This window comes from Neomonachus schauinslandi, chromosome 1, assembly GCF_002201575.2.
Source record: "Neomonachus schauinslandi chromosome 1, ASM220157v2, whole genome shotgun sequence".
NCBI lineage: Eukaryota > Metazoa > Chordata > Mammalia > Carnivora > Phocidae > Neomonachus > Neomonachus schauinslandi.
The window spans coordinates 69,719,850-69,736,001 of NC_058403.1; the positions used below are offsets into that span (position 1 = coordinate 69,719,850).

Here is a 16,152-nt window from a genome sequence, read left to right on the forward strand (position 1 = left end):
CTTTTGCAAAAAGAAAGCATTCTCTGGAATTTTGAGGACTCAAAAGCTATGCTCCATATAGCCAAGAAATAGCTAAGGAGTACTGGGATCCCTGGCCTGAAATTGTCCAGTATTCATGTCTATTCATATTTTGCTACTCTTCAGTTACAACAGAGAGCAAACATACTAACACTATTAAGAAGTAACCACAGGGGCGCCTGGGTGGCTCAGTCGTTAAGTGTCTGCCTTCGGCTCAGGTCATGATCTCAGGGTCCTGGGATCGAGCCCCGCATCGGGCTCCCTGCTCTGCGGGAAGCCTGCTTCTCTCTCTCCCACTCCCCCTGCTTGTGTTCCCTCTCTCGCTGTGTCTCTCTCTGTCAAATAAATAAATAAAAATCTTTAAAAAAAAAAACAAAAACAAAACAAAAAACAACCTTTATAAAAAAAAAAAAAAAGGGCGCCTGGGTGGCTCAGTTGGTTAAGCGACTGCCTTCGGCTCAGGTCATGATCCTGGAGTCCCAGGATCGAGTCCCGCATTGGGCTCCCTGCTCGGCAGGGAGCCTGCTTCTCCCTCTGACCCTCCCCCCTCTCATGTGCTCTCTGTCTCTCTCATTCTCTCTGTCTCAGATAAATAAATAAAATCTTAAAAAAAAAAAAAAAGTAACCACAAATATCTTCTATCTAGTGGAAATGTATAGACTTGTGGCTGTAACTACCTCTTGTTCCCTAGTACTTGCCTGGGTTTGAGTGCAGGCCTACATTTACAGAGTAGACAGAACACTTACCATAGCAATGGAAAGAACCAAAAAAGGATTGAAAAAAAGAATTGGAGAATTTACAAATAAGTAAGGACAGCTGCCTATAGGGCTTTATACTCCTAACACTCAAGGAAGTTTCTCTTTATGAGGATCCCTAAATCCACTTGTCCAAAACAGGAAGAGTATCTAGAATACATATTAATAATTTATGTAGTCAAAAATAGCTCATTAATGATGTAAACTAAGCACAGAAGTAAAGAGTATAGGGTTTAAAAATAATAACGTGAGTATTTAAAAAAAAAAACCTAAAAAATATCAGTAAAGATAAAGTTAAGTGATAAGAATTTTCCCACTTAGGAATATTTTTGTCCTAAAGCAGCATCATAGCTAGGGTACTAACTTATAGAAAGGGAGATCTGGGGGACAATTCTGAAGGCTATTAAAAACGTGACAGCCTAACATATTTTTGGACCTTTGTAAAAACAGACGAGATTATAATCCAGCTCGGGCTAATACCCTATTATCTCTGTTCCACTATATCTCAAGCTGTAACAACATCACAGGAAACAAGTTTATAAGAAGAAGAAAAAATGAAATTTTATGGAGTACAGCTATTTTTCCCAAATAGAACAACTGGGAGATGGGAGGAAACCCTCCCCTAACTAAACTTTACAAGTAAACTGAGGAAAAAATATAGAAAGTACATGTATGTTTGATAAATACAATTGAATGCTAAAAACAAGAGTAAAACAACAGTATAAATAGGCATTTACTTACAAGGAGTTCCTCTGCTGGCTTCTTCCATAGTTACCCTGACATAGGGCTTACTAAAGTCAACTTCAATTTCGTCAGAAAAAGGAGCTGGCTGCTGTAAGCCCTTAAGAAGAGGAAAGTGAAGGAAAAGAAAGTTAAATTCAATGGTATAGACTGAAATACTCAAAAAATGGCAACTTTAAAGAACAATCAGTTATTCAATATACTGGTATTAAGTTCCTCCTAAAGCCATAACAAAAGAAAAAAAGGCATTTCAAAATGACAAGTGAAAGTTGCAACCTTTTACCAAATGGGTAAATCAGTAAATCATGATAGGAAAGATAAATGTCTTACTGGTGATTTCAGGGTAATATTGAGCGAGGTGGATGGGAAACTAAGCATAGTCCCAACTAACTGGGTCCAGAATAATGGCTCCTCCACTACCTGGCACAACACCTGACCCTGTTCTATGTGATGAAATTGCCAAGGTTCTTTTTTTTTTTTTTTTTAAGATTTTATTTATTTATTTGACAGAGAGACACAGCGAGAGAGGGAACACAAGCAGGGGGAGTGGGAGAGGGAGAAGCAGGCTTCAAAGTGAGCAGGGAGCCCGATGTGGGGCTTGCTCCCAGGACCCTGGGATCACCACCCAAGCCGAAGGCAGACGCCCAAGGACTGAGCCACCCAGGCGCCCTGGAAATTGCCAAGGTTCTTAAGTACATCTTCATACCACTTCAACTAGGGGACTGGGAAGGCAAATAGCTTCTGTATGCTTTATTAAGTATGATTATCACTGTACAATGCTTTACACTATAAATATATTCTAATGCTCATAACAGCCCTGTGAGGCAAGAAGCACAATAATTCTCAATTTAAAGATGAGGAAAACAAGGTTCAAAGAAATTGTATGAATTATATGCAATTACTCAGAGGCAAAGCTGAAATAAGAATGCAGGAATGCTCTTTCCTCTATAGAGGAAAGCCTTACTTCAGAGTTTTTGTTAAATTTATTTTTGGGGCACCTGGGTGGCTCAGTCAGGTAAGCATCTGCCTTCAGCTCAGGTCATGATCCCAGGGTCCTGGGATCGAGCCCCATATCGAGCTTCCTGATCAGTGGGGAGCCTGCTTCTCCCTCTCCCTCTGGAGTCCTCCCCCTGCTTGTGCTGTCTCTCTCTCTCAAATAAATAAATAAAATATTTTAAAAAAATTTATTCTTGGGGCGCCTGGGTGGCTCAGATGGTTAAGCATCTGCCTTCAGCTCAGGTCATGATCCCAGGGTCCTGGGATCAAGCCCCGCATCGGGCTCCCTCTTCAGCGGGAAGCCTACTTCTCCCTCTCCCACTCCCCCTGCTTGTGTTCCTTCTCTCTCGTTGTGTCTCTGTCAAATAAATAAATAAAATCTAAAAAAAATTTATTCTTAAGTATTTTATTCTATTTGATTCTATTGTGAAGGGAATTGTTTTTCTTAACTTTATTTTTGGATTGTCCCTTGCTAGTCTATAGAAATGCAAATTGATTTATATGTGCAAATGTTGTGTCTGTGTGTATAATTTCAGATGATTTTTGTATTTTGATCTTGGTCCTGTGACTTTGCTAAACTCAATTATTAGTTCTAGCACTTTGTTTGGTACATTCCTTAGGATTTTCTACATATGAGATCATGTCATCTGTGACTAAAGACGTTTTACTTCTTTCCAATCTGGATGCCTTTAATTTCCTTTTTATTATCCCTTATTGCCTTAGTTGGAATCTCTAGCACAATGTTGAACAGAAGTAACAAGAACAAATATCCTTACCTTTTTCCCAATCTTAGGGGTAAAGCATGCAATCTTTTACCATTAAATATTATGTTAACTAGGTTTTTTGTGGATGCCATTTATCAACTGAGGAATTGCCCTTGTTTTTGCAATTTTTTTTTTTAAAGATTTTATTTATTTATTTGACAGAGACACAGAGAGAGAGGGACCACAAGCAGGGGGAGTGGGAGAGGGAGAAGCAGGCTTCCCGCGGAGCAGGGAGCCCAATGTGGGGCTCGATCCCAGGACCCTGGGATCATGACCTGAGCCGAAGGCAGACGCTTAACGACTGAGACACCCAGGTGCCCCTGTTTTTGCAATTTGTTGAGAGTTTTTATAATAAAAAGGTGTTGGATTTTGTAACATGCTTTTTCTGCATTACTAAAACAATCATATTCTGGTTTTGTCTTTTGTTATTTCTGGTGTATTAGATTTCAGTTTTAGGATGTCAAACCAACCTTGCATTCCAGAGTAAAATTCCCCCTTGGTCATGCTATATAAATCTTTTTATATGTTCCTGGATTTGTTAATATCTTGTTAAGAATTTTTACATACAAATTTGTGAAAAATTTTGAACTATAGTTTCCTTTTCTTGTGTTGTTGGGTTTTTTTTTTTGGCCTGGCTTTGATGTTTGGTTTCATAAAATGGGATAGAAAATATTCTCTGAAATAGCAGAGAAACTGTTCAGAACAGGGAACTATTTCTTCCCTAAAGTTTGAAAGAATTCACCAATGAAGCATCTGGGACTGGGCTTGTCTTTGTGGGAAGATTTTTAAAAATAAATTCGATTTTTTTTTTTTTTAACTTGGGATAAGTCCATTCAGATTTTCTATTTCATTTTGGGTCAGTTTTGGTAATTTGTCTCTTTCTAGGAATTTCTATTTTATTTAAATTGTCAAATTTTTTGGCATTCAGTTGTTCATAACATTCCCTTATAATTATTTTTTTTTTTAAGATTTTTTTAATTTATTTATGTGAGAGAGAGAGAGCACAAGAGGGGGGAGCGGGAGAGGGAGAAGCAGGCTCCCCGCTGAGCAGGGAGCCCGACGCGGGACTCGATCCCGGGACTCCAGGATCATGACCTGAGCCGAAGGCAGTCGCTTAACCAACTGAGCCACCCAGGCGCCCATTCCCTTATAATTCTTTTAATTTCTGTTGGGCTGTAGTAATGTTTGCTTAGAATTTTAAATTCTAAATAGATCACATTATGATGCAGCTGAATCCAGGAACTGGGAAGACACTGTTTTGTTTTCTTTTCAGATAAGGATGGATTTTTTAAGATTAGGTTTTAGATTTATATATTTATTTGAGAGAGAGAGAGAAAGAGAGCGTGAGTAGGAGGAGAGGCAGAGGGGGAGAATCCTCAAGCAGACTCCCACCCTGGATGCAGAGCCTGACTCAGGGTTCACCATGAGATCATAACCCAAGCAGAAACTAAGAGGTAGACACTCAACTGACTGAGCCACCTGGGCGTCCTTTAAGATTAGGTTTTAAAATTAAAACATATTTCTTTTTGGGGCACCAGGGTGGCTCAGTTGGTTGGGCATCTGACTCTTGATTTCAGCTCAGGTCATGATCTCAGGATTGTGAGTGGGGAGCCTGCTTAAGATTATCTCTCTTCCTCTTCCTCTGTCCCTCCCCACTGTATGTTCGCTCTCTCTCTAAAAATAAATAAATCTTTAAAAAAAACTATTTCTTTTTAAAAATCACTTATATAATAAGCTTAGTTTAAGATATGCTAAAGCTATAAAGATAAAACATTCATTTTTAGGAGACATGGGTACATATGTGTGCTATCCTTTTTAAGAACATTTTTTTTAAAAGATCAGAGAGTGACACAGGGAGAGAGGGAACACAAGCAGAGGGAGTGGGAGAGGAAGAAGCAGGCTTCCCACTGAGCAAGGAGCCCGATGTGGGGCTCAATCCCAAGAACCTGGGATCATGACCTGAGCTGAAGGCAAATGCTTAACGACTGAGCCACCCAGGTGCCCCAATTTAAGAACATTTTTTAAAGGAGATAAGAATAGACCAATGGGGCGCCTGGGTGGCTCAGTTGGTTAAGCAACTGCCTTTGGCTCAGGTCATGATCCTGGAGTCCCGGGATCGAGTCCCACATCGGGCTCCCTGCTCAGCAGGGAGTCTGCTTCTCCCTCTAACCCTCCTCCCTCTCATGTTCTCTGTCTCTCATTCTCTCTCTCGCAAATAAATAAAATCTTAAAAAAAAAAAAATTAAAAAAAAAAAAAAGAATAGACCAATGACCCAAATATACAATTTTCTTTAGTTAATAGAGATTTCTCTACAGATTAGACAATTTATCCTCTAGAAGTGAGTACTCAGAGTTGCTTAACAGTAGTTTGTGTTTCTAAAAACATATGCTATTCACAAAATAACACATAATTTATGATTCTATCTATATAAAGGTCAAAAACAGGCAAAGCTAATCTATGATGACTAGAAGCCACAGGAAAAGGAGGAAATTTGGGTAAAGTGGATACTGACAAGCAGGGGCATGAGAGTCTTCTGGGAATACTGGTGATTACATGGATATATACATATGTAAAAATTTATTGAGCTGTACACTCAAGGTCTGTGCACTCTATTATATTTAAGTTATACCTCAAGAAACAAATGACATTTGGGCATAAAAAGGAATGTAGTACTGACACATGCCACAACAGGGATCCTGAAATCTTGAAAATATTATGCTAAGTGAAAGAAGCTGGCCACAAAAGACCACTTATTGTATGATTCCATTTATATATAATATCCAGAATAGGAAAATTTATACAGAAAGTAAATTAGTGGTTATACAGGGCTTGGAGGATTAGGGAGAAATGGAGAGTAACTGCTAATGGATACAGGGCTTCTCCCTGGGGTGATAAACATGTTCTAAAACAGATTATGATGATGGTTGCACACTCTGCACACTTTATTGCACACTTGAAATGGGTATGTGAATTATAATGGTATATGAATTATAGCAATAAAGTTTATATATATTTTTATATAAAAACAGGCAAAAATCTGTAAAACAAATAGAAAAAATGTATTTATTAACAATAGTACATGTAGATCAAAGACGGGTTTTATTGTATCTCTGAAAGTTATTACCAATGGTGTACTGGAGTTGGTTGTTAAATATTCAGGAATTTTGTGGGCCAGTTATTAAATCATTGGTAGTCTGATCTCAGCCACAGAAATCAGCAAATGCTACCTATCAGAGGGTTTTTTCCTCTGCAGTGAGCCAGTTTACTAGGATACCATTGGTTATTCTGCATATTCAGAAAGAGACCAGTTACAGGTTATTATAGGGAGAAGAAAATGGACTTACAGATTTTTCCATTAATGTTGCTGTGGGAGTAGAAAGGGTGGTAGATTTTGTGAAGGAAGAATGGGTAGTACATGGTAAAAAGAAAAAATATTGGGGCGCCTGGGTGGCTCAGCCATTAAGCATCTGCCTTCGGCTCAGGTCATGATCCCGGGGTCCTGGGATTGAGCCCCGCATCTGGCTCCCCGCTTGGCAGGAAGCCTGCTTCTCCCTCTCACACTCCCCCTGCTGTGTTCCCCCTCTCGCTATCTCTCTGTCAAATAAATAAATAAAATCTTAAAAGAGAGAGAGAAAATATTGTCACTTGAGGAAAAAGAGGCATTTACAATGAATTTCTGAACTGAAAATAAGATTGTAGTACCAGTAGTACAGTAGCAGGAATGGGGAAGTTTTAAAAAAAAGGAGTTGAGATCAAAGAAAATGAGAACTGAGAGAAGTCTTTGAATTTGGAGATTTAAATGATTATTAGAGACCTTCTAGAATATATTAATAAAAGTCAGAACACCAGTGCCTTTAAAAAAATTAGAAGAAAAGGAAATAGATTAGTAATAATCTCTCATTAGATATGTGTATCTATAAAAGGAATGAGAAAAACTGAAAGGTACCTAGAGGAGACAGAAAGAGCAAGTGGCTTTCTTTTTTTTTTTTTTTTAAGTTAAGGAGATCTGTACATGTCAAAGACAGAGGAAAAGGAGCCAAAGAGACTGAAAATACGGGAGAAGGAAAAAACAGATAACTAAGGAAGGAAGAGTCTAGAGAAATGGTAGGGAATGGCTTCAAAGGAAAGTGGGGGTGGGGGGTGGAGGGGGAAGTATTAGCTTCAGAAACAGGAAGAATCACCCTTTTCTAAAAGAAGAAGGGAAGGTGATAAAAGGACAATGTTAGATGTAAAGGAGGAAAGACACACAAATTTATATCTGATGTCCTCAATTTTATCAGTATAGTAAGAAGGACATGAAATGTCCTATGAAAAACAGTGAGGTTGGAATGAGACTGAAAGCTTGAGGAAAGTAGAAAATATGTGGAATAGCTGTTGTGGGAAATGTACCAGAGCATCAGCAAATGACTAATGGAACTGCTGAGCACTGTATTAAGCCCATATCAAGCTAGAAACATTAATCTAGAGAAGGCCAAGTTAACAGCTCTAGGAAAAGAAACTGTGAAAGATCTAGGGTTAGGCCATGGAAAATGGAAGGGAGGAAAAGGGATCTAGACATTTCTCCAAAGAAGATATACTAATGGCCAAAAAGCACATGGAAAGATGCTCAACAACATTAGTCATCATGGAAATGCAAATGAAAAACACAATGATACCACTTCACACCCACTAGGATGGCTGTGAGCAAAAACACTGGCAAAAACAGTGATGGCAAGAATGTGGAGAAACTGGAACCTTCATACACTGCTGCTGTGAATGTAAACTGGTGCCCAACTGTGGAAAACAGTTCTTCAAAATGTTAAACACAGAATACCATATGATCCAGAAATTACACTCCTGGGTATATAACCAAGAGAATGAAAACAAAGATTTTATTTTATTATTATTTTTTTAAGTAGGCTCTACGCCCAACATGGGGCTTGAACTCATGACCTCAAGATCAAGAATCACATGGTCCACTGACTGGGCCAGCCAGGCACCCCTGAAAACATATATGTATTTTTAAAAATCTATACATGAATAATGTTCATAACAGCATTATTCACGATAGCCAAAAAGTGATGAATGGATAAACAAAATGGTATGTCTATGTGTAATATTATTCACCTGTAAAAATGAATGCAGTATTAATATATGCTACCACCTTGAAAACAATGTTAAATATAAGAAGCCAGATACAAAAGGCCACATACTATATGATTCCATTTATATGAAATGTCCAAAATAGACAAATACCTAGAGACAGAAAGTAGATTAGTGGTTGCCAGGGGATAGGTTGGGGGGATGGGGGAAGGTGACTGCTAACAGATATGGGGCTTCTTTTTGTGGTGATGAAAATGTTCTGGAATTAGACAGTGGTGATGGCTGCATTAACACTGTGAATACACTAAAAAAAACACTGAATTGTACACTTTTAAGGGTTTAAACAGTGAATTTTATGTTATATGAATTTTATCTCAATTTAAAAGATACATTAAAGTATCCTATCTTTCAGGGCACCTGGGTGGCTCAGTCGGTTAAGCATCTAACTCTAGATTTCAGCTCAGGTCATGATCTCAGGGTCCTAGGATCGAGCCCCGTGTCAGGCTCCGTGGTCAGCACAGAGTTCTGCTTGGGATTCTCTCTTCCCTTCTCCCTCTGCCCCTCCCCCACTCACACACACCCACACTCCTTCTCTCTCTCTCTCTTTAAAATAAATAAAATAAAATCTTTAAGAAAGACATGTATCATATGACCTCACTGATATGAGGAATTCTTAATCGCAGGAAACAAACTGAGGGTTGCTGGAGTGGGGGGTGGGGTGGGAGGGATGGGGTGACTGGGTGATAGACACTGGGGAGGGCATGTGCTCTGGTAAGCGCTGTGAATTGTGCAAGACTGTTGAATCTCAGATCTGTACCTCTGAAACAAATAATGCAATATATGTTAAGAAAAAAAAAGAAGGTAGCAGGAGGGGAAGAATGAAGCAGGGGAAATCGGAGGGGTAGACGAACCATGAGAGACGATGGACTCTGAAAAACAAACTGAGGGTTCTAGAGGGGAGGGGGGTGGGAGGATGGGTTAGCCTGATAATGGGTATTGAGGAGGGCACATTCTGCATGGAGCACTGGGTGTTATGCACAATGAATCATGGAACACTACATCTAAAACTAATGATGTAATGTATGGGGATTAACATAAGAATAAAAAAAAAAAAGAAAATAAAATCTTTAAAAAAAAAAAGTGTTCTATCTTTTACAGTTGTTTCTTCAATCTTCCCTGTATACTGTGTATGTTCCAAGGCAGAAGGCAAATGCAGATTATCTCTCCTGGCTAGGGTTTCAATTCCTCCTAAGTATAGAAAATGAAACCTAAGGTTCTTCAACTACAACAGATCAGCAAAATCTTTCTCATTCTCAAATCCAGTTAGAATGAATAGTATTTCTAAAAATATCTTTCTAAAAACTGTCTCTAGAAGCTAAGCCTTATAAAAGTAGGACTAAGTATTTCTACCTTTATTCTCCTAAAACATACCTCCTTCATTTTAATCTCAAGGGAATCCTGCAGAATATTATTTTCAAGTCGTTTGACTATCTGATTGTGAAGCATAAATGAAAGGGCATGGATTTAGAACTTGAAAAAACTTAAATCTAAATACCAACTCTAGGGACGCCTGGGTGGTTCAGTCGGTTAAGCATCTGCCTTCGGCTCAGGTCATGATCCCAGGGGGTCCTGGGATTGAGTCCCACATCGGGCTCCTTGCTCAGTGGGGAGCCTGCTTCTCCCTCTGCCTGCCGCTCCCCCTGCTTGTGTGCTCTCTCTCTCTCTGACATAATAAATAAATAAAATCTTTAAAATAAATAAATAAATAAATCCCAACTCTATCACTTAATAGCTGTGAAATCACAGCTTTCCTCTTCTATTAAATGGAATATAATACATGCCCCCATAAGATGGCTACAAGGATTAAATAAAAGAGCATATGCAAAGTAACTAGCACAATGTTTCACATATAGTAGCACTCAACACATTTAGGTCATCATCAACAACATGAGCTCATGTTGTTCTATGGCACACAGGTTTCATTATGCCAACAAAATCAACTAAATTGTATTAATCTAAAAGATTAGATTCTAGATGCTATATCAAGTCTCTAATTCTATACAAATTATAACTAATACTATTATAACGATTAATGATCATCCCCAAATTATGATCTTCTGAATACAAAACTGCTTTCATAAAAACTTCTCCTGATTATGTTCACATATATTAACTCACTATTCCTCAAAATTCCAGTGAAAGAGATGAGAGTCTGGTGCCCTTAGGAATAGGGAATGGAGATAACTCAGATTATGACCAGAACTTGATATTGGCTTCCCAGTACTCTACTTCCAAGGATTCTTAAACATTTTTCAGCAAAAACTTTCACAATGACAGAGAAACATTTCCCTTTTACCCAAACATGCTGCACAAATGGTTAACAGGTCTTACTGAGATCTAAATTTTTTCCGTATTGCTAGAGGAAAGGCTGTGAAGTCAAGAGGAATACCACATGGTGTGAGAAAGAAGGGATAAGGAACAGAACAAAAAGATTCCACTCCCTGGGGATGGGAAGGAAGGAAGGGAGGGAGGGAGGAGGGAAGGTAGGAAAGAAAAGGAAAAGGGAGAAAGGGAGAAAGGGAGAAAGGGGGAGAGGGAGGTAAGAAGGAGAAAAGAAAAGCAATAATTCTCCCTGACTCCTATTGCCATTTCAATGAATGTAAACAATGAGCTCATCTATCTAACCACTATTTGGATGTCTCCTAGACCTTCTAAGTTGAACCTGTACTAAATTAAAATCATCTTTCTCCTAAACCATCTTTCTGTATTTCTACTTTAAGTAAGAAGCATGCCATCTATACAATCTACCTAAGACTGAAATCCAGGAGTCATCTTTAACACCTCTCATCCTTTACATCCCGATGTCTAAGGATTGTCTATTTTACCCCTTAAAAACTTAAAATTTTAGTTTAAGTTCTCATTATCTCCAACCTGGATCATTACAACAATCTCACAACTAGTCCTTTGGTTTCTGTCAATCCCTGTTTCAACTAATCCTTTCCAAAACAATCAGGATGATCTTCTAAACTACAAATCTGATCACATTATCCACAGGATAAAGTTCAAACTCCTTAGCACAGCACACAAGATCCTTCATAATCAGCCCTTTGCTCCCTTGCTTACCTTATCTATTACAGATTATTATTCTGAACTTTAAACTCTAGTAATATTACTCATAGTTTGCTAAACATACTATTATTTCACACTTGAACTTATATTCTATCTCTTACCCATTTCTTGGAGAACTTTTTTTTAAGTAGGTTCCATGCCCAGCATGGAGCCCAACACGGGGCCTGAACTCACAACCCTGAGATCAAGACCTGAGCTGAGATCAAGAGTCAGACTCTTAACCAACTGAGCCACCCAGGTGCCCCTTGTCCATTCCTTGAATTCCTATTTATCCTTCAAAGTTCAGCTTAGAAATAATCTCCTCAATGAAGCTTTTCCAAAACCACTGTCCCCACCCCTAGATCCAAGTTTATCTATTGCTCTTCTTTCTTCTATTTAGCTTTTTTTTTTTTTTTTTTAGGAGAGAGAGTATGCAAGCAGGGCAGGGGCTGAGGGAGAGGGAGAAAAGAGAACTCTAAGCAGGCTCCCTGCTCAGTGCAGAGCCTGATGTGGGGCTCAACCTCACAACCCTAATATCATGACCTAAGCCAAAATCAAGAGTCAGATGCTTAACTGACTGAGCCACCCAGGCACCCCTCATTCTGTATCTTATTTATCTATTTCCCCTATTTGTCTGTGAGCTTTTTTTTTTTTTAAGAAGCTTCTTTTTTATTTATTTGAGAGAGTGAGTGAGTGAGCACACAGATGGAGAGGGAGAGGGAGAAGCAGACTCTCCACTGAGCAGGGAGCCCGACGTGAGGCTTGATCCCAGGATCCTGGGATTATGACCTAAACCAAAGGCAGACACTTAACTGACTGAGCCACCCAGGTGCCCCTGTCTATGAGCTTCTTAAGGGCAAGGTCATCTTCTTTTTTTTTTTAATATATTTTTTAAGATTTTATTTATTTATTTGACAGAGAGAGACACAGCGAGAGAAGGAACACAAGCAGGGAGTGGGAGAGGAAGAAGCAGGCTTCCCACAGAGCAGGGAGCCCGATGCAGGGCTCGATCCCAGGACCCTGGGATCATGACCTGAGCCGAAGGCAGATGCTTAACAACTGAGCCACCCAGGTGCCCCGGTCATTTTTTCATCTTTGCATCTCCAATGCATAGCAACTGGCACATCGATGTTCTCAATATATGAGATTGTGAGATCTATCTCCATTAGCAGAACTGTTGTCAATTTGTGATTTATTTATACATATGATAAATATTAAGATAGGCTAAAAGTCTTATTCTTCATAAATATTTTTGTGATTCTTTTTGATTGTATCTTTAGAAACATCTGTATCAGTAAATTCTTTATACTTATAAACAAACTAGCCATAAAGTTATACCTTTATTATTCCTCCTTAATTATTTTCTCTCTTCTTTCCAATTCATTCTGACCCACCACCCCAGCTACTAATACTTGGTGATACTTCCAATTTCTCTCCCCCTTGCAAGGAAAAAAAAACAAAAAACCTCTTCTGGGCTCTAAGCTATAGAGCCTCGTATTAGGCTCACATCTCTCAAAGGGAAGGTCTTATTTATCTTTATACTCCTATCACCTACTGGCCATGCTGGCACATTGTGTGTGATAAAATCTTGTTTGTTCAACTCAAATGTCAACTAATGAGTGGATAAGTAAAATGTGGTATGTGATGGAATATTATTTGTCAACAAAAAGAAATGACATACAAATACATGAATCTTAAAAACATGCTCAGTGAAAAGAAGCCAGCCACAAGACTATGTATGTATGTATGCCATTTATATGTAATGTCCAGAATAGGCAAATCTATAGAGACCTAACTACTATAGCAGTTTCCAGAGGCTGGAAGTTAGGAGGTAATGGAAAGTGACTGTGAATGGGGATGGGACTTTTTTGGGGGGTGATTAAAATATTCTAAAATTGGTTGCCGTGATGGCTGCACAACTCTAAATATACCCCAAACCACTGAATTGTATAGTTAAATGGGTGGATTATATGATCTCAATAGAGCTATTAAAAAAAAAAAGAAAAAAATCTTGTTTGCTTTTGCTACAGAGCTGAAAAGGGGTCAGAGATAGAACATACAAGTGTACAATGGAGACAACAGACAAGTTTATTTAACAGACACCTCTCACTAGGGTTGGTACAGCCTGTTGGGCGAGTGAATCTTTGGCATTAGCGCATGCTAAATAGCCAGTGTGTACTAGAGAGGAATGTGGAATAAGTAGGAAGTCACTCAACTGATTTGTGACATGAATACATGAAGCAAAGTAATTTAAAGCATTGAAATTCCTCAATTCTAAGGACCAAGAAATTTAAGTTTTAAGATCCCATTCCACTAAGCTGGCCTTTGCTCTATCCCTGGCTATTGTGACTGGCAACGAGTATCAACTACTTGGTTATAACTTGTCCTACTCCAAGACTGATTGCTGAATTGGTGCTTATCACCATATCTCCTTAACCTGAATTCTCTAAGAAGCATTCAGAAATTAACAATGGCCTGTTTTATTTACTGCCGAGTCATTTTCTGAGTATACTTGCTACAGTGAATAATGGTCCCCTAAAGACGTCTACATGTTATTCTCTAGAACCTGGGACTATGTTACCTTACATGGCAAAAAGGGCTTTGCAGATATGATTAAATTAAAGGATTTTGAACCAGGGTGATTATCCTGGATTATTCAGGTATGTTCAATGCAATCACAAGGGTCTTTGTAAGTGAGAGGCAGAAAAGTCAGAATCAGCAGAGATGTGATGACAGAAGCAGCAGTAAGAGTGATGTGATTGCTAGCTGGCACCATGAGCAAAGCAATGGGGACAGCCCCCTCAAAGCTGGAAAAGACAAGAAAACAGATTCTCCCTTAGAACCTCCAGCCCTATCAACACTTTGATTTTAGCCCTCTGAAACCCATTTCAGACTTCTGACCTCCAGAACTATAAGATAATATATCTGTACAGTTTTAGGCCACTACAGTTGTGGCAATGTGTTAAGCAGCAATAGGAAACTAACACACTTGCCCCTACCATCAATATCATCATCAATATCAGGCCTAAAGCATATGTCTCTTGTTGGGGGAATCCAGTTGTTTTTATTGCTCAAGATAGAGTACTGATTTGGAACAAATGTTAATTGTGTCAGAGTAAAAATATTTTTCCCTTTGCACTACATGAAGCTCCAGAACTAAACAGTGGAAACTGCAGTTTGATCAACAGCTAATGGTCAATATAGGTAAAGAAAACACAGAAACATACAATCCTTTCACTGGAATTTTAAAACATGGATTTCATAATAATATTATATATCAATAATAACTTCAGGGGCGCCTAGGTGGCTCAGTCGTTAACCGTCTGCCTTTGGCTCAGGTCGTGATCCCAGAGTCCTGGGATTGAGCCCCGCAACGGGCTCCCTGCTCAGCGGGGGGCCTGCTTCTCCCTCTCCCACTCCCCCTGCTTGTGTTCCTGCTCTCGCTGTCTCTCCCTCTCTCGCTGTCAAATAATTAAATAAAAAATCTTAAAAAAAAATAATAACTTCAATTGCTTATGTGGTCTTTGACATGTTCTTTAGGAGAAGCTTTAAGAAGGGTACCAAACTGAGACAGGATGAGCAGTTTGGAATGGGGTCTTTCATCGAAGGCTTGGCAGTAGTTAGCAAATACAAGATAACGTCCCAGGGTTAAAGGAACACAAGGTAGGCAGTAATAGAAAAAGGCTCTCATCTAAGATATAACCAGTAATAGAGTGAAGGAATGGAGAAAAAAACAAGACACAGAAAACTAAACACCATGAGACGATACTAAGATCAGAGGACTGCTCCAATTTCTCTATTCCATTAGTTTTAATTTGATCTTTAGCCTAATATACACACAACTTCCAAATTTTCCTAACATCCTTTCTTTTTTCTAACGTTCTTTTTCCAGTTCCAATGTAAAGCTCTTGCAAATGAGCTGTGAGCTACAATTTGATAAGAAAGCATAACATTTCCAACAACTGTGAAAATACTATTCACACTTACTATTCATTCCTTCCATTATTTAAGAAGACTTGTCATACTGATATCATCAATTTTCTATCAGTTTCTACCCTCCCCCTGCCAGGTTAAGGGTTCAACAAAGAAATGTCTTCCTTACAATTGCACAGCGTGGCATTTTTGAAGAAATTCCATCTTCTTCTGTTGCCCCATTGGGTCCAGGTACCTCTTTTCTCCTCTTTCTTGTGTTCATTTTGGCTGAACTCTGTGCATCCATCTTCTTTTAACTGGTCATAGAAAGTGAAAAAGAATTTTTTCTCATTGAAATGGAGAAAAAGTCTGTCACCAGTATTTCAGAGATGTTAACATGGATACACTCAGCAAAAGATCAATTCCATAGCACACATTTCACAAGATGAGCCAATTGCATCTGGCAAAAACAACAAAGCTTCAATAAACACATGCTCTAGTAGAAACAATGAAATGCCTCTCTGGAACAATGGCCACAATTAATCATCTGACTCTGGAAATTATTACCCTGGCCAATATAGCCTGTATACCAACTGCTAATTTCATATCCTGACTGAATGTAAAAGATTCTAATAACTTGGCTGAGAAAGTTAGTTATACAGACTTTTACCATCACCCCTTATAACATCCCTGGGACATCTGGAGATATAACAAGTACAAGGAAATGTGAAAAGTATGTTTTTGGCGCAGATGGGGAAAAAAAGAGCTTTTTAAA

The 16,152-nt window shown here is 38.8% G+C and overlaps 1 protein-coding gene across 1 annotated transcript in view; it reads right to left on the bottom strand.

Moving 5' to 3' along the window:
* The window catches only part of PCYT1A (phosphate cytidylyltransferase 1A, choline), a 29,619-nt gene extending 13,935 nt beyond the window's left edge, over positions 1-15,684 (bottom strand). The window contains exons 1-2 of the mRNA XM_021692295.2: positions 15,568-15,684; positions 1,515-1,614 (exon numbers count right to left, since the gene is read on the bottom strand). Coding sequence (XP_021547970.1) covers positions 1,515-1,614; positions 15,568-15,684 — 217 coding nt within the window. The remainder of the gene's footprint in view (positions 1-1,514; positions 1,615-15,567) is intronic.
* Between the last annotated feature and the right edge of the window lie 468 nt (positions 15,685-16,152).